Source organism: Tiliqua scincoides, chromosome 2, assembly GCF_035046505.1.
Source record: "Tiliqua scincoides isolate rTilSci1 chromosome 2, rTilSci1.hap2, whole genome shotgun sequence".
Lineage (NCBI taxonomy): Eukaryota > Metazoa > Chordata > Lepidosauria > Squamata > Scincidae > Tiliqua > Tiliqua scincoides.
In genome coordinates, this window is record NC_089822.1 from 238,167,633 (window position 1) to 238,187,078 (window position 19,446).

A 19,446-nucleotide genomic window follows, 5' to 3' on the forward strand; every position below is an offset into this window, starting at 1 on the left:
AAGCTGTGGAGAGTCAATGGGAAAAGCCTCTCAGAGTATAGCTGCTGTTTATGAGCTCCTTCAGCTTCTCTTCCCCCTTCGGTATCCTATTGAAATAGCTGAAGGGCACAGCTCGGTGTCATGGGATATGCAATGTCTGGCTTCCTTGCCACATTCCTCCTGAATGTTCTGCTTCCCACAACAAACAGGAACTGCCCGAGCAACCATCTGGAGCAGCTTAGTGGCTTGAGTCTTCCAGAAGAAAAGCCTGTTCAACTGAAATCTATCTATCTATCTATCTATCTATCTATCTATCTATAGGCATCTATATATCTATATATCTATAGATATATAGATATATAGATATATATATATTCATATCTATGCCACTGGTGTCGGGCTTGAGCAGAGAGTTAAACTGTGTTGCAGGGGTCCAAATGCATCTCTGAACATCACCGCAGGAAATATATGTGCTTCATGCAAACATTTGTAGAACCTGAAGGCCTTTTTTTTTACTGCAGGAGCACATACTTTGGGAGGGAAATTGCAGTGAAGAAGTGGGGGGGGGGGCTTAACCCTTTCTCCAACTGTTGCTTCTTTGTTCCAAATCAGAGGCTGCCAGGACAGGTTTGGAACCCCTGTGGGGTGGAGTAAAACAGCTGGGGGTCAAACTAAATGTGCATACGAATCTGTGCAATGCAATAATACGTAATAATAACAACTAGGTATTTATATACCGCCTTTCTGGTCATCGGATTACTCCTCTGACTTTATTCAAGGCGGTTGACATAGGCAGGCGTTTCTAAATCCCTCAAGGGGATTTTTACAATCATGGAGGTTCTCTCTTTCAAGAACCAACAACATTTCAGATGGATCTTCCTGGTTTGGTCTCACTTCTGGCCTCCAGTTCTGCCACGCAGGCTGACAAGCAGCTCCATCTCTCACATGGAGGGCAGCCAAGATGCTTCTTGCTCACACCAAGAGCAGGTGGAATCATTCAGCTCAGCTTGTCAACTGCTTCAAGGTCTCACCATTCTCATGCAATCATGCTTCCACTCAGAAGCTCCTAGTTTTCTGGGAGGGAAAAATTGAACAGGCAATGAGGAGTGATCTGGTCATGACAGGAACTTGAAAGGAGGGGAAGGTTCATTCTTCCCTCCTCCATCCTGCCTGAAAGCTTAACATTCATCTTCCTGAGGTAGTGATTTGCCAGTGAAGTAACAATTAGTGTCAAAGGGATGATTTTTGGCTCAAGAGGGAAGAATGACCTTCCCTTTTCCTGCAAGTCCTGGTCCCAATTGGACCCACGACCAGGAATTTTCTGTTGGACACACACTCACATTGCATGAATTTGTTGCCATATTTCGCTGTTCCCTAAATGCTCATGACTCAAAGAAATCACTAATTTGCAAAGCACAGACAAATGTTAAATGTCTGCAAAATTATCGTATTAAATATCCTAGAAGTGCAAGATTATTCTGAAATAGCAGCCCCTGGAGCCCTATCTGAAACAGGACCATGGCAGGAGAAAAGGGATAAACTTCTTCTCCCTATTATTATTATTAACAGTTTTTATATACTGCTTTTCAACAAAAGTTCACAAAGCGGTTTACAGAGAAAAATCAAATAACTAATGGCTCCCTGTCCCAAAAGGGCTCACAATCTAAAAGATGCAAAACACCAGCAGACAGCCACTAGAAAAGACACTTCTTGGGTGAGGAGGGCCAGTTACTCTCCCCCTGCTAAAAAGAGGACTCTCTTGAAAAAGTGACTCTCTTACCCAATTAGCAAGGGTACACGCCTCTCCCTCTCTCTACACAACATAATATTACTCCATAACCCCCTGCACTGCTCGAATTAACACTGAAAGAAAGAAAGAAAGAAAGAAAGAAAGAAAGAAAGAAAGAAAGAAAGAAAGAAAGAAAGAAAGAAAGAAAGAAAGAAAGAAAGAAAGAAAGAAAGGTGATAATTGACCTTCTCTTGCTCCTTTCTTAACCCATATAACTACCTTAACCAAAGGCTCAGAGTAAAGTTCAACATGAAAGAGACATTTTGGAATCAATGTCACTGCAGAAAGACCACATGCCCAAGTAATAGGAAGTTTGTGGCTTGCTGGTCTTCATAACCTGAGTCCAGCAAGAGCAATGACCACAAACCATTCTATCATGTGGGCCTATGATCCCACTGAACCAAGGTTAGTTACAGTCAAGCCCAAGGACTCTTGTGGGTGTTCTGATCCAGCTTTCTCAGAGTGAATCTGCACATGGCCAGTTCCACCCAGATTATTGTCATGGCATCTGGAAAGCTAAGGGTTTACGTAAGTACCGTACAGGCAGGGACCAGAAAGCCAAAATGCGTTAGAGAATTATTTTGCTTTTACTTTTGCTGGCTAATATTCACAACACCTTCCATTTCCAACCCTGCTTGTTTTTTTCTTCCATCCTTTTAATTTTTCAACCTCCCCTCCTTTTGTGTATTATAATAAACTTTTTCAATCTTCACATTAATCTTTAATCTTTAAATCTTCACTGGACAGTTGTCTGCTGAATTTAGCCCGAGCTTTGGCAAAGTCCTTCTACACCCTTGGCTACTCACTATAGTCTACATTTTTGTTGTTGTTGTTGTCTTTAATAAAACTCCATATACCTGGGAAGGAAACTTCTGAGGATAGTCTCTCACTGCTTGTCTCTCATGAAAGTAGTCAAGTCTACCTATTTTGGCCCAGGCATAAAGGCAGATCAGGGGAAAGCACTGGCACAAGGTCTCCTTATCACATCACCAATACTAACAGAGCACTTCTCATAACTTCTAATTTGACTCTAAGCTGGCCAACAACAACAGCAAAAACAATTTGTGACAGAAGAAGACCAAATGATCCCAGTGGTGATTGAGGCCCTCAGTGCTATTCCAAAACACCTTGAAGAGCACCTGAACAGCATAGGGGCCATAGAAATTACCACTAATCAACTGCAAAAAGCAGCTTTACTGGGAACAGCTTACATTTTGCGATGGTATTTGCAATATCAGAATGGGATAAACCAGGCACCCCATGTCCTTGGGAAGGACGATGTCTGGATAAAACAAACCAGTCAATAATATCTACCCAACTGTGTGAAAATCTCATAATAATCCTGTGCAAGAATCCTTTCAAGCATCCTACAAAGATTCCCAAGATCTTGGCTAGATCCTAAATGGCAGACTATAACCAGTTCAACATAGGCAGTGATGAAGGATGATAATTTGGACTGGTCCTATCATAGGCTACTTTGAGTTGATGTGTTGCCACCTCCATTAAAAGCAGGGCCCATTTTTCTTCATGCCACTGGACGTTTTAGTCAGCATTCGGAAACATTTCACTGTTACAACTCAAGTCAGTTTTGCAACCACGAGAAAATACCCAGATCAATTATTTATGGGACAAAAGCAAAGAATAACGATTGGCCTTTTTCCAAAGGCTGAGTGCTAGATTTTCACTGACAAAGTAATGGTGCCAGTAACATTTTCCATTTCCTTTTATGCCAATAATTTTGTCTTCTTTTGGCCTTAGATGCTCTTTCTGCAGTTGGCCCTTTGGGTCATGTGAATCATCTGTGCTGCTTTCCCAACAGGGCACTTGTCAGTGCTGCTAGCAGCAACAAACAGAGTGACGTTTGCCAATGTCATTTCAACCCACCCTCATATATCAGTCATTTCCCCAGGACTGGAAAAGGCCACATGTGAAGAGTGAAAATAATTGATGACAAAAGTTGCCAAGACAAAGCCTGCGTATTACTTAAGTTTGAACTGGACATTACACATGTAGAGGTCAGGGACAGGTCACCAGGAGTAACATTCACCTATATATAAATATTTAGTGTATATATTATGAGCCACGAAAACTCATCTCCCTAGGGGAATCCTCTAGAAAATTGCCATGAAGATGCTTCAAGCTACACAGCAGCTGTACTGAAATGTCAGAAGGGCTTACACAGCTGACACAAGCTGCTGAAAACAGAACATAGCAGCACCTTCATAAATTCTCATTCTCCAGCCAAGCGCTGCTTAATATAGATTTACCATATGCTTCGGCCCCACTGGCTCTTGCACAAGCCTCTTTGACGCTCGAGTCGAGCTACCATTCCTGACAAAGCACGCATGGACAGTATTTCCTAGGGTTGTGGAAATCACCAGATTTTTGCCCGTTCTGGTGGCTGTCTTTTGACATTTCCTTTTAGGTGCTTCTTTCTGTTCATCCATCAACAACATGTCTGAGTTCAGCCAGAACTCTGACCAGGAAGAGATCTGCTCTGGGGAGATAGATGAAGATGAAATCTTAGCAAACCTGTCCCCTGAAGAACTGAGGGAGCTACAGTGTGAAATGGAAGTCATGGCTCCGGACCCACAAGTGCCAGTGGGAATGATACAGAGAGATCAGACTGAAAAAATTCCAACAGGAAACTTTGATCACAGGTCCCTTGTTGACTACCTGTACTGGCAGAAGACAGCGGGACACACGCAGGAGGATGAAAGTGTTCCGGTCACTCTCTTACCATCAAAGGTAAGAAGCAGGAAATGTAAATGCTTTACATACATGTGCAGTGCCATATTTTTACATTGGCTCCCCTTGCATCTATTAAATATGCTTATGAACAGTTTCTTACACGTCTTTAAGGAATCTTTAAGGAAAGATCTTGTACATCTTAAAGGAAAATGTATGGAAGGTACAGACATTCTGTGTTTGAAAAGACATTATGGATTTTAGTCTTAATTTTGTTAAATGACAATAACTGAAAATGCTTCAGAACAGGTGATGTTTAGAGCCCAATCCTATCCTCCGCTTCCCCACTGGCGCAGCACTATGAGCCCATAGGATTGGGCTGTCAATGTACTAATGAAAGAGTTTTATTTTGTCTTTGTCACATATCAAATTTCTTGCAAAATTTTAAAATAATTCACTTCAGGAATCCCTACACAACAGATTAAACTGTACAAAAATGACTCTGGAAAAGGAATTCTCTACCAAGTGTTTACGAATTTAGGAAGAAGCTAACTTAAATAGGCCTTCTTAAGGAAGCAGGAAAAACCCACCACCATAAAGGCCCTGCTCTGTGACCTAACTGAGCATATAGTCTAGTAGGTTGCACCTGGACCATGCCTCTGTGTGAGTTCTTAACAGAAAAAAGGGCTCATATAGGGGGAGGTGCTCCCCAAGGTCAGATACAAGCTGTTTTGACCTATCATTCTTGTTTTTGTTTGATTTGGTAAATAGCAGTTTTGTGTTTGTTTGGGGGGGGGGATGCAATCCATATTGGGACTGTGGGGAAGAAAGGCTTTAATTCTAAGTGCAGATGGATTCTGGAATGCCCTTTCCATGGCTGTTATTTGCCCTGAGAGATAAGCTCTCACTGGTGCCATTGTATTGGGACAAAATTGGGAGCAATATTGGGAGCCTCTACTATCCTTCTCCTAGCCACCATAGGCTTGAGCAATTATCTGGGCCTTTCTGTGTCAAATACTTTTCTATATGTACACATGACACTAGTGCAACCATCACATACCCATCATTCACAAAACCATAGAATGTTAGAGTTGGCAGACATCTGGGAGGTCATCTAGTCCACCTCCCTGCTTAGTGTAGGCAACCACGACAGCATCCTTTCACAAATGCAACAATTTCAGCTGAGGGTGAATTTCAAGTGAATTTCAAAATCTCAGTGCTGGGAAAATGTGTTCTATGGAGGCACAAGCAGGGTGAACGTCGCCTGGATCCCTTGCAATAAATCAGCAACCATTTGAATTTCTCCCCAGTTATTATCTGGGAATGCCATGCTCTTCAGCACTCCCTTAGGACTGTGCATTCATAAGACTGTCACTGTGCAGAGATGATGTGGTCCCTGCCTGGAAGGCTCATGTAGTGGTAGAAGTCAGACATTGGCAACTAGTAGTGAGGCTGGAATAAAATGAGCCAGGCAATATGGATGTATGACAAAAATGTTTGTAGAAACATGGCTAGATGAACACCAAAGGGAAAGCTGTGCATAGGCAGAAACAAGTGAAAAGGCATAGAGTTTCAAGTCAAATTGGACATGACCCAAAACATGCCAGCATCTTCCTATCTTTTGACCAAAATAGTAGCTGTAGGAGGCCTCAATCCAGATTGAGACTGTGGCACTAGTGTGAAGGGAGATTTAGGGCGCAATCTTAACCAACTTTCAAGCACTGACATAGCTCTGCCAATGTAGCATGCACTGCATCCTGCAGTGGGAGGCAATCAAGGGGTGCTTCCTCAAGGTCAGGGCATGTTTTTTACCTTACCTTGAGCCTGCACTGTGGCTAGGTTAGTGCTGGAATATTGGTTAGGATTGCGCCCTCGCTCTTTCACCTTGCATTGTGGTCCGAACAAAAATCTTGTCCCCTTAAAGATACAATTTGCCCTGAAAGGAAAACTGCTCTCAGTGGATCCTTGTCTTCCCCTCTTACATACACAGCAAATCCATGAACACATAAAAAAAAGAAGGAAGAGCAGGAACTACCAATAACTAGAATTAGGGTTCAAGAACCCCACTGTTGTTAGATGCGGTTGACACTGAGAAAATGCTTTAATATATTGCTGACTTGGGATGGGACAGGGTCTTACACTTACTGAAAACAACCTCAGGGTATATATTCTTTCTACAATGCTCCTAGCTCTGGCATAAGGATAGCGTATTGTTACACATAAAAGAGCACAGTACATCTTAGTTTTATTGTCCTTGCAACTAAATCTCAGCATCCCACTTAAAAATCATAAAAGTAATCCATAACTGGGTTCCATTACAGTGTCCTGTGGGGTTAATTTAATGTCCCTCTCTATGAAGGGGAGGAAGAAGAAAGAGATTGGAAGTGTGCTTAAACAATAGGTACTTCTGAAACGGGATGATGCATCTGGAAGGAAAGGGCAAGCAGGGAAAGGAAGCAGCTGGGATAACCAAAAGATCAGTATGTGGGGAGCAGCGGAGAACTAGAATGATCCGCCAGAAGAAACACAGGTCCTGTGAGGAATTAATGGTAGTGGAGAAGAGAAAATGACAAAAGTATTCAGAGATTGTGTCCAGTGTTTGGCAGCTGCAAATGTGTTGTATACACACAAGCATTAAACCCTGTCACTGTGCTTAGTAGAAACGTGCCTGGGTCTCACAAAATTCCACCTGACTTAGGAATAAATCTAGGAACAATCTAAGCATTCAGGTATTTGCTCCTACACTTAGGCAGGCTTAAAGTCTGATGCTCTGAGGGTCACATTTAACCTTCATATGAGGCAATTCAGAAAATAAAGCATAATTAAATTCATTTTCATAAGAAGATATTTATTGTAATCTTTTAATGCTCTGAGACACTGAGAGGGGATACTGCTCTGCCTCCTCTTAGTGATGTCTTTAGGATTTGTGTCACCCCCCCAGCACATCACCCCCAAGATGAACCTCCTCTCATGCAGTGGCTGGGGCAATGCCCTGGTCAGTGAGTGTGGTGACGCACCATCGCCCGGCCCAAACTGGTTTTATGGCGATAACTTTAGTTAGAATAGAGATATTTAAACAACATTTGTTTCATTGAATTCTGCATGAAATACTACATCAAATGATATATAATAGGATGGTAGTATTTGAAAATACCAAGTTTTAAAAATTTTTGGCCAGTAGTGGTGTCACCCCCCTGTGCATGTCACCCAGTGTGGCCTGTACCCCCCCTAGCAATGCCACTGCCTCATCTAACTCTAATTCATGTGTGGTACTCTCATCCACCCAACTCTATGAAAAGCAGGACTCTCGATTTTCCCCTCAGCAGCTGGAGAAAGGTGGGTGAAAGGATCTGTGGAGGAATGGGACAACAACTGCAGCATCTGTCAGTGCTCCTGAAACATTTCAGTACCTCCAGCACTACCAAAGGCCTAGTAAATGAAATATCCGGAGCTACTTAAGATTTGATTGTTTTCAGGGAAGGCAGAAGAAAAGATCCCAGGCCAGGGAGGTCATGCCATCAGCTCCTAAAAGGGACTACTAATGACTTGGGACAACTCTGTTGTATTGCTTGTATCTTAAAAAAAAAAGTTGTTCTAGTAATTTTAAATTGTAAACAGCTTTGAATGCCAAGGCAGAAAGCTAGTACATAATGCAATGCAGTGGGTCCTAAGGATCCTGTGGAGGTCTGTTCCAGGACCCACTGTGGATACTGAATTCCGCAAATAATTAAAACCACAGCTAGAGGGCCTCAGAAATCACAGGACACAACCAGAAGCCACTTCCGGTTGCATGCCGAGGCCCTCCAGCTGCTCACTCAGCAGCCACAGATACTGAAACCTGTGGATTCCAAGCTAGCAGATAAGGAGGGTCTACTGGATATATTTACAAAAATAAAGGAAACTATATGAACGAAATCCCAAAACTCAGCCTGTGCCTTTATACTAGTATAGGATATCAGTTGAAAAGAACAAGAGATGGGCAGCCCAATCCTGCGCTCCCAGTGGCCAGGGCAGCACTGAAAATGGCTGCCGCTACATCCTGCACACTCCGCAGGCAGTGCCAGTGGCCCCTTCACCTGGGTAAGCCGAGTAGCCCTGCAATGGGGCTACTCAATTCTTTTGTCCCCTTCACCTGGGTAAGCCGAGTAGCCCCGCAATGGGGCTACTGAATTCTACGTCAACCCAAGGGTCGGCATATAATTTTGCGCCTCCGTGTCAGGCTGGCGGCCCAAAACGGAGGCTTAGGATCCGGTGGAGCACAGGTCTACCTGTCCTGCCTCCCTCCTGCCCCATTCCCTTCCCCCTGGCATGCCTCCTCCCCACCCTCTCCCTGCCCTCCACCCGCCTCCCCCCTGCCCTGGAACACCTCCTTCCCACCACCCCCACACCGCCATCTATCTCTCCGCTAGCTGGCGGTCCGCATGACCGCCAAGCAGCGGAGCTCCAGTGCTCACCTAGTGCTAACCTAACGTCAGCCAGGGCTGGGCTAGCACCAGTGCTCCACCGGCACTAGGGCCCGCAAACATGCCTTACAGCACATTTGCAACAGTGTGTGCAGGTGGTGAGCCTGCGCGCACTGTATAGGATTGGGCCCTGTAACTCTTGTGGCCTCACTTCAGACAAAGAAAAATATCTCTCTGCACAGTTAAACTGGCCTTAATGGAGAATAGTACAATGCCAACAAAGGCTAAATGTATCTTATCTAAATAGATCCCTTACTTCACTAATCATTATAATAATTTTTTTTTGCCTCAAACATATTAAGCTCCTTTTCCTAATATGGGGGGAGACTCCAGTCCAAAAATGTATCAGGTGAGGTTTTGATTTGTGTGCATCATAACACCTAGTCTAACCAAATGTTTCAACGAATGGCAGGTTTAGAAACTGGCAGGTTTAGAAAAACCTTTTAAGGACCAGTTCATCATACAGAAATTTATTTCCAACACAGTTTTGTTGCCCCCTGACACATTATGGTTTTTGAATGTGCACTGCATGTTCCTGCTAAAAGGCATAACATGAGAAGCATTTGTAATCCTGAATGAGTGGAGTAGGGGAAGCAAAGTACAGATTAGAGATCAGCTTCCCTCCCATTTTCCATAAGGTTGAGTTCTTATTTATATGTTCAGTGCTGGCAAAAACAAATGAAGACTAGACTAGCATGTACAAAACCCACCCCCAAAATTCAAACAACCCAGATTGAGCTTTCATAGCACCTCAGATAGTGTAAAGCATGATCGTTTTTTTTATTGTGGTGGCTCAATAAAATATTTGGCTGAGACATTGGAAATGGATTAGAATGGGCATGTGTGAATCGGTCTAAACTCTTTTGTCTGTACAGAATGGGCATTAGTTGCTGCTATCTTGTGGGAAAAATGGGGTTAAAGAAGTCACCTTCTGTTTACTCATTACAATGGAGGAACCAGCTCTGCTGAAAACAGGCCAAGAACTTATACAATGTCCCCAAATAAGGGAGCGGATCAAAGGATTAGTGTACAGAATTTCAGGCCCTTCTCAGAACTTCTCAGATTGAGGAGTTAGTTCTGAAGGGTTGATAATGTTGACCAATAATAACATATCCAGTTCAGCCTCGGAATATCCCAGCGGCTGAAGAAACTTCATAGGGCAATGTAATTGTATTGGTACAAACCCATCTGAGTATTTATTATGGTACATTTCTTACAGTTCAGATCCATCTGCTGGTAGGCCTGGGACATGTTCAATTTGCTAAAGTGCAGAACTCCTTCAAGCACTGCAAGCAGAACTTCTGTATGTGGAATGGGATAGTTGTCCAACTTGGAGACTTGGTTTATTATGACTTTGTAATCCCCACAAATGTGGATGGTCTGGTCTGGTTTAGCCATTGGCACACCTGGAACTGCCCATTCTGTAAACTCCAATGGAGAGTTTCCTTCACAGGAAAACTTCACCAGTCTGTCCAGTTGAGCTTCAGGCTTCTCCCTGGGGGCATATGGGTCTGGTTTGTCCTTAAAGCACTTTGGCTGACTTGCTCTTTTGCACAGTCTGGCTTTAATTTGTAAACTTCAGAGTACCTTGCCCTTCTTGAAATACTGCATGACTCCCTTCACTGCTGACATTTTCTTCACCTCTGTGACAAATTTCATCCTGTCCTCATCTCTGCTTTTGTAACTTCTGTTAAGGAATAACTCATACTATTGCAACCAAGCAAACACGCTTCTTTACTGTTTAGAGTAGCGATTTTCAACCTTTTTCATCTTGTGGCACACTGACAAGGCACTAAAATTGTCAAGTCACACCATCACGTTTTTGACAGTTGACAAGGCACATCATGCTGCCAGTGGGGGGCTCACATCCCCATTGGCCCTACTAATAAATGATTCCCCCCCCATACCTGTGGCACACCTGTGGACCACTCCGGCACACTAGTGTGCCACGGCACAGTGGTTGAAAATTGCTGGTTTAGAGCATGATACAACAGAGCAAGCAGCCAAAAAGAACAAGAAAGAAAAGTTCAATTTGAAGTCTAGCTCCAACCCATAATAAAAGTTCTAAGAAACTGTTTAGTGGCCGTGTTACTATAAGCCTAATTTCAAATTATTTCTTGACTTATTGACTGATAAGTATTCCACCCCCCCTCCTGACTGCACAGGAATGTAAAAGTACTTCATAATTTGAAGAGTAAATGCTTCCAGTCCTGAAGTCTCATGTTAGAAAATTGTACAAGAACAGACATGTCAGTGGGAAGACAGACAAGCGTGAACCCAAGCCATTCACTTTCAGGTGTTTATCCAAGAACTGGGTATCTGCATCAGTTCCTCACAAACCAAAAATAAGTATATCAGGCATGCTGGCAAGTTGGATAGGATTGAGCCCCTGATCTCTTTTTAAAGTAGCTCATCACAGGAGGAAAACCAAATTTAAATGTTAGCTTTTTTGGTTTAATTGAATGGATGTGGTCTCCCCACTCCTTTGCCCAGGATGGAAGTGGGAATCCTCTCTTGTTGTACACATAACACTTGTTTGCTCAGCCTCTGGGTCATTCCCTCTAGCCATCTGGGAAGGATCCTGCTGCCCAACCTGGAGAGCATCTTCTGTTACCTCAGACTGGCTTCGAGATTGGAGGGGATTGTACAGCACCTGCTTCTTTCTCCTTTCCATAGGACAGCCTTCTTGGGGCTACTGCCTCCTCCAGTGGCTGTGGAAACAGAGCAGTCAGACTTGCATCCTGCTACTACTGCCCCATCACTGGCCCTGACAGAACCCTTTATACTGGGGCCTGCCTTGTGGGCATATATGGCCTCCACCCCATTTTCAGCACAGATCCCACCTCCCTAGTGTCCCTGTTGCTCCAGCAACTAAGAAGCCGACATTGGGAGAGGCATCACAGGACATACTTGAGGCCCACGTCCTGGTTGCAGTGCTTGCTGTGGGTTGGCAGCAGTGTGTTATAAGACTGTCTAGGTGACCCTGGTAGAGGGCTCAATGGCTATACCATTGGGTACATGGGAGGGTGACAGACCCTCCCAGGGGGCTTTGTGGGTGCAAGGATGGGGGCAGCAATACTGTTCCTGGAGAGGATGTGACAAAATTATTTTAAATTATTTCAGCTTTTAGTATTCTGTTTTCCATAGAGACTCACAGCCGAGAGATCTGGAGAGCATATTGCAGATATTAGAACTAAAAACCAAATGGCAAAAGATATTACAGGGAAAATAAATGGAGATGTGAGAGACTATAAAGAGAATGAAGAGGAGGAAGAAGAGGAAGAGGAAGAAGAGGAAGAAGATGAGGAGGAGGAAGAGGAGGAGGAAGAAGAGGAGGAGGAAGAAAAAGATGGAGAAGAAATTGAAAAAGATGAAGACATTGGAAAAGATAAAGATCTGGGAACAAAGAAACTGAATGGAGACGAAGATAGTAGAAGGAAAAATGAATCAGGAGAAGATCCTGAAAACCAAGAAAATAATGAAAAGCAAGTATCAAAACTGAATCTTCCCAAAAAATTAGCTATAGACACCAGTTTCATGCAGTTAAGTGCACGGCCTTCAGGAAATCAAACCAATTTAGATGAGAGCCTGCGAAAAGTCCGAAAGAATGACCCAGGCATGACAGAACTCAACTTGAACAACATTGAGAACATCCCCAAGGAAATGCTGGTGGATTTTGTCAATGCCATGAAAAAGAACAAACACATCAAAACATTCAGTTTAGCCAACGTGGGGGCAGATGACAATGTTGCTTTCGCCTTGGCCAACATGCTGCGTGAAAACAGAAGCATCACGACTTTGAATATAGATTCCAATTTCATCTCCGGGAAAGGAATTGTTGCTATTATGAGGTGCCTGCAGTATAACGAGAAGCTGACTGAGTTACGTTTTCACAACCAGAGAAGTATGCTGGGCCATCAAGCAGAGATGGAGATCTCTAGACTACTGAAAGCCAACCCGACACTGCTGAAAATCGGTTATCACTTTGAACTTCCAGGTCCCAGAATGGTGGTGACCAATCTGCTCAGCAGAAACCTTGATAAACAGAGACAAAAAAGGATAGAGGAGCAAAGACAGCAGCAATTAAAGCAGCAGAAGGAGCTAATAGCCATGCTGGAGAATGGACTTGGGTTGCCTCCAGGGATGTGGGAACTACTAGGGGGACCAGTGCCTGCTTCCTTGATGCCTCCTGTAATGCAACCTCCAAAGCCACCAGTTCCCAAAGCTCCTTCTGTGGGCAGAAAACATGAACCTCCAAGAAAACCAGTCATTGAAAATGAAAGCCACAAGGACCCTCCCTCCTTCAAAATAGTGAAACTCAAGAGAATCCAACGCAAACCCGCTATACCGGAATATGTGGAGCCACCTGAAAAAACTAATCTCAAAGATGTGATCAAGACACTAAAACCTATTCCGAGAAGGCGGCCACCTCCTCTGGTTGAAGTAACCCCTAGAGATAAGCTGCTGAACGATATTCGTCAGAGCAATGTGGCTTATCTTAAACCGGTGAGTACATATGACGGAAAGATGATGTAAGTAAGAAGATACTGCATGACCCAGCAGTTCCCAAACTTTTCAGGGTCATGGCAGCCTCTTCTTCCTAACTCTCCCAGGCACCACAATATTGGATCGCACCAAATCTTGTGCAATATCCATGAAATCATGAAATCTTACATGATCCAAGATGGTGGCGCCCAGGAGAGCTGGAAGAAGAGGCCACCCATGGACATCCCATGGTGCTCCTGTGAGTTTACCCAGGCTCCCCCAGTGCCACGGTGCAAACTCTGGAGACCACTGGTTTGAGCAGTAACCTCATCTTAGAGCGGTTTTTCTCAAACTGTGGGTCGGGACCCACTAGGTGGGTCGTGAGCCAATTTCAGGTGGGTCTCCATTCATTTCAATATTTTGTTTTTAATATATTAGAGTTGATGTTACTATGGTTTTTGGGGAATGCATTTGGGGAAATGTTACAGACCTTTACTTTTAACAAGCTACTCTGTATATTCTTTTAACAATGATAGTAAATGGGATTTACTCCTGGGTAAGTGTGGGTAGGATTGCAGCCTAGGGTTGAGCAAACTGAGTGCTGCATGTTTAGATGTAAAACATCACTATAATTAAAAGAGGTAGAACATTTCATTAGAATAAGCTGCTACCATATAAGATCCAGAGAACTTCTGGGAAAAGTTCACGGCACATGCAGCCAGAAAAGTCCCAAATTCTATCTTTGGCATTTCCAGTAAAAAGTAACTGGGTTGGTCTCTTCCTCAGACCTTGGTGAGCTGCTGTCACCAAACTCTAACTGACCCAATTATTTTTATTGGAAATACCTAGAGTTTAGGCTAATGAATCACTGTTAATACAAGGAAAATTCATATCTGTATGCTCATACCAATAGGTCAGTTGTTCCAATATTTTTTCACTTGCATACCCCTTGGCAGCCCATTTCCATAAATTGTACCCCTCATATTAGACATGCCTTTTCCACCATTATTCAATTCTTTTTCAAGTACCCCTAAAGGTCCTGGCAAGGACTCGTGGGAGTACGCATACCCCAGGTTGGGAACCACTGCACTAGGCTAAGTTTTAAGCAGTGCTGATCAAGCACTCTTGTTTATTCAGTACCTTGAACATTGAGTCCATCATTATTGGTTGGATCCAAGTTAGCCATGTACCTATATATGTAAATTTGTCCTACATATGTGTAAAAGATAACCACCAATTTATAAATTATTGCAAATAAAACTATTGACAGGCAGTACAAACCATAAAGCAAAGCTACATTGGCATGGCATTGGGGTACTTGCTTCATGTGAGGAGCACTTTTTTAATCCTTATGGTCCTGGGCGGGGCATCTCAAATGACAGCCATTGAGAGCACCGAAAGACATGGGGTGCATTTTCTGACAAATCCCTCCGCCTCTCAATTACACAGCTGGTTGGCTGCCTACTGAACAAGCTGGTCCACATTAGATCTCTGTCCTTAGGGTGTTTGACATGCCACAGATATTTTCACTTGGATCAAGACCAATGCGTTGCACCTGTTAATCACTGAGGTCACCCATGGTACTCATGTTTAATTAAGTCTTCCGCAGTCGTGCAGAAATAATTTTCCAAGGTTGAAAGTCAAGCAATATATATTTCAGCTATTGTCAGTTCCCTTCATTAAGACACCTGGGCTAATTCCCTGTCTGGGGAAAAAAATGACAATATAAGAATCAGAATCAGTTTAATATTTTCTCATTTTGACCTGATGCAGCAGGCTCAACTAAAAATTAAACGTTAGCAGCTCTTATGCACAAACAATCTGCAGCGTAATCAGTTTGTCTACAGGTTGTAGAATCCATCGGCTTTTTTCTTTTTGCAACTTATTAATTTAGGGTTGAAATACATGATTCCAAACAGCAGAATTGCTAGGAGCAATCCTTATATTATTAGTATTTTAGGCTCACGATTTCCAGCGCGATGAGAACTTTCAGAGGCAGTACTATTTGAATTTGTTTTCCTTTGAATGAGAGATCACTGGAGACTCATGTTGCTTTAGTGATGTGTGTTTGATTTGCAAGTGGACAAGTGGCGCATCAGTGAAGGCCCATACCAGGTACATGCCTACCAGCCTGCATATCCACTACTTCAAATCAGACCCCTGGAGAGAGGAGCTGCACCCCAAACCTGGTGCTACCAACTAGGGCAGGCTCAATAGCTCCAGGCACCTGAACCAGTGCAACTCCCCACTATTGCTCCAAAACTGGCCAGATGCTGTTTGTTCACTCACAAGTGCACACACTCCTACTTTGAGGGGAGTGGGAGGTGTCACCATTTGGAGTTCTGACTCTTTAGCTACAGGATGCCACACAAGGAACATATCTACATATATCTCCTTTGTCAATTTTGGGACATTACTGCATGGGACTTTTGGTGCTGTTGGACAGGGCAGACCCAATATTTCAGCACATCAACTTCTCACAAGTCATACGTACTCACATGGGACCCTAATTCTGTACAGATAGCAAAGATAAAAGCTGTGAGACTGCACTGCTTCAGAGAGCCCCAATGTAAAGCAATATCTTACACTGAATCAATCTGTTGGTCAACTATTACCGCTAGTGGCTCTTCAGGACACAATACAGCCCTACCTAGAAACCCCAGTTGATTGAACCCAGGACTTCCTGCATGCAGAGAATGTACTCTTTCATTGAACTGTGATCCTCCCGATAAATAAATTTCACTTTGGCCCTCTTTGCTGTCAAGATACAGAACTCAGTAAAAATGAATTTGATAGTTAAACATGTGTTTGATGACCATATGCAAGGACAACCTGTCACCTCGTCTAAACAATTCCAGATGAAGCCAGGAATCTGCCCAGCTCAGTAAGGAGAAGGAGCCGGCCCTGTATTCGATTACACAACCTTTTCTTTTTCTGACCAGCTGAAGACACTTAGGATCAATTCAGATCGGGGAGAGAGGGTTCAGAACATACCCATCTCTGGCAATTGAGTGTACCCCTGGCACCAGCTCTGCGTGAAACTCTTTAAAGGAAAGCCAGCAACCAGCACACTCAGTCCCACTGTGACATTTATTCATTTGCTGCCTTTCTCCTCTGAGCAGAGCACCTGAGGAAACTAACAAAGTGTATAAAATAATACAACCATACACATTATGAAAAATTTTTCAAGTGGGTGCTCCTCTTTTTAGCACGGGGAGAGGGTGGCCTGCCTCACCCCAGCAGTGTCTTTTCTAGTGGATGTCTGCTGGTGTTCTTTTGCGTCTTTTTAGATTATAAGCCCTTTTGGGACAGGGAGCCATTAGTTATTTGATTTTTCTCTGTAAACCGCTCTGTGAACTTTTTGTTGAAAAGCGGTATATAAATACTGTTAAACAACAACAACAACAACAACAACAATAATAATGGAACCATTACACAAAAGACAAGTCAAATGCTTATCTAACAAAACAGACTTAATTTGGTTGTGGAAAATAAAAAAGGGTGGGGCAAAGCAAATCTCACGGAGTGGGAAGTGCCACAGTCTGAGTGTTGTCAGGAGAGGACAGTATTCCTGGTTCTTTGTAACTCAGCAGAATGCATATCCCAAACAAATACCAAATTGGAACCTTAAAAATGTGAAGCTTTAACAACAGCAAAATTATTATTATTTCAACACAATCCTATGCATGGAGTTAAGCCTCACTGTGTTCAACAGGGTTTACTCCCAGGAGGATTGCAGCCTTTGCCTTGGCAAACTTTAAAAAAAAAATTGTTTAAATTCAACTTAAACCTTATATATGTATGATGGACCGCTGCTTATTCTGAACAAAACCCTGGTAATGCTTACATAGATGTGAGGTCATCTGCAATGGAGGGATCTTCTAAGTAGTGTGCTTAGGATCTGGTTGTGAAAAGCATATTGTTTGCCCCTCAGTGTGGATTATTTTGTTTCTGGTACATTGAGGCTGCAATCCTAACCACGCTTTCCTGAGAGTAAGCCCCACTGAACAAAACAGAACTTACTTTTGAGTAGAGCTGGTTAGGACTGTGCCCTAAGTGTATCAGTGAATGTGACATTTGTATGGTCAGGAAGTCATATATAGGCACTACAGGGTTGTTTGCAACTTTTAAAAGTTACACAAAATGTGAAAGGCATGATTCCCCATGTTTTATATCACTCATTGCTAGTGCAGCAATTTTCAACCTTTTTCATCTCATAGCACACTGCCAAGGTGCTAAAATTGTCAAGGCATACCAGGGCTCATGGGGGGCCCGGAAGCTAAAGGAGAGAGCCAAAAAATTCCTGGGATTTCAGAAAATGTTTGCACATATTGGGTGAAGACTAGCATTCACATTTTTATATATGGGTTTAGTTATAGTTTTATATACAGTATTGTAATTATGGTCGTATAAATTATTGGATCATATGAAATTTTGATCCAATGGAAAGAAAATTTGTACCCTATGATAAAATTCCTCTGTGTGACAGTTGCGTACCTCCCATAGACTTCCCTAGGGCAAATGCATTTTCCCTGTCGCGTTTTTCTGTATTTATTTTTATTCCATTTTTGGTTACTTTTACAGTTAGCAATTGGTCTCAAAAAGACATTTTTGTTTGGAGGTAGCTATGGGCATGTGAGACGGAAAGGCCTTTCCCCCTCCCCCGATCATTAATATATTCTCTTCCTGTTCTCTACCCAGGTGCCACTTCCCAAAGAGTTGGTGTAACGCACACACACACCCCTCAACTGAAGGAATCAACTTGAAAACGAACAGACTGTTCAAGTGTTGCTGTAGATTGTTTAAGGGGCTCTTTCCTTCAGATGGAAGACATGAAGATGTGGGAACAACGCTTGAAGCATGGTGCCTGTTGAAATGATGATGAGTGAAAGGGGTGGGCTGGAAACAATAGCAATGGTTAATCAATGGTTAATCAGCCTCAAGTAATGGGCTGCCGCTGCTGCCCAACCGACAGTCTCCGTCAGCTTGCTGGATTTTAATTTCTCTGGGGGTGGGGTAGAAAGGAGTACTTTGCCCCCCATTAACATTTATGTTATCACTTTTATAGATGCCTTAAGTAAAACCAGTTGCAGCCATATCCCCGCTGATGTTCAATTTTACTGAAGCGTGTGGTGTCCTTTTGTGAGATTTCTCTGCTACACACTTTCCTGTGTTCATGGCATACACCAACTGAGTGGCATAACTAAGGGGAGCTAGGGGGGTCCATTGCCTTGGGTACCATGCCTTGAGGTGGTGTCAAGGGGGTGCCTTTCAGAAGCCTTAGAAAGGCACTTCCAGTCTTTGGTAAAGTGCCTTTTTAAGGTGTCCAGAAGGCCTTCTGAGGTAAGTAGGGGGTGTATGAGGGGTGTTAAAAATCTATTGCCCTGGGTGCTAAATTTCCTAACTACACCACTGTGCCAGCTTCAAAACATCTGTTTGCTTTCATATATAGGAGAAGAAGGCACCATAATGGAAATGAACTTCTGCTTCCAGAAGGCCTAGGTGTGCATATTTTACCTGCATTTGATAGATTAATTTCAGAGAAAGAGGGGACTGCTGTGGAACAATGCCAGCATCATAGTGCTAAGGGAGGAGCTTGTGTCAGATACTCCCTTTTGGCTCACTTCCTCTTCACTGAAGTATCAGCAGCAGCTACTGATATTGCTTTCTCCTTGCCAGAAAGAGAGCAGATGGGAGCTGCTGCTTCTCCTCAGAAAAGCCATCATTGACCCAATTATCCCCATAAATCAGTGGTACTCAAACTTTTTCAGCCAGTGGCTCCCTTGACCCCCCTGACTGTTGGCCATGACTCCCAATCATGTTCCTGAGGGCTGGAAGTGACATCATTAAACAGGAAGTGGCCAGAAATATTAACTATATTAAATATATTATTGTATTGGCAACCTTCAGTCTCGAAAGACTATGGTATCGTGCTCTGAAAGGTGGTTCTGGCACAGCATCTAGTGTGGCTGAAAAGGCCAATCCGGGAGTGACAATCCCTTCCACACTGGGAGCAAGTGCAGTCTGTCCCTGATCTGTCTC

General features: G+C 43.3%; 1 protein-coding gene across 1 annotated transcript; it reads left to right on the forward strand.

Annotated features, from left to right (window-relative positions):
* The first annotated feature begins 4,056 nt into the window (after positions 1 to 4,056).
* Positions 4,057 to 18,502, forward strand: LMOD3 (leiomodin 3). Its single transcript, XM_066618186.1, has 3 exons — positions 4,057 to 4,516; positions 12,067 to 13,425; positions 18,106 to 18,502. Exons 1-3 carry the CDS (start codon positions 4,223 to 4,225, stop codon positions 18,130 to 18,132), a joined length of 1,680 nt encoding a protein of 559 aa, XP_066474283.1. The 5' UTR covers positions 4,057 to 4,222; the 3' UTR covers positions 18,133 to 18,502.
* The last annotated feature ends 944 nt before the right edge of the window (positions 18,503 to 19,446 follow it).

Bases quoted from the DNA above. Each gene is read 5' to 3' on its own strand.
- LMOD3 (XM_066618186.1), top strand. From the start codon at position 4,223: ATGTCTGAGTTCAGCCAGAACTCTGACCAGGAAGAGATCTGCTCTGGG. The intron at 4,517-12,066 runs GTAAGAAGCAGG...TGTTTTCCATAG, and splicing joins TCACTCTCTTACCATCAAAG to AGACTCACAGCCGAGAGATC. The intron at 13,426-18,105 runs GTGAGTACATAT...TTCTCTACCCAG, and splicing joins ATGTGGCTTATCTTAAACCG to GTGCCACTTCCCAAAGAGTT.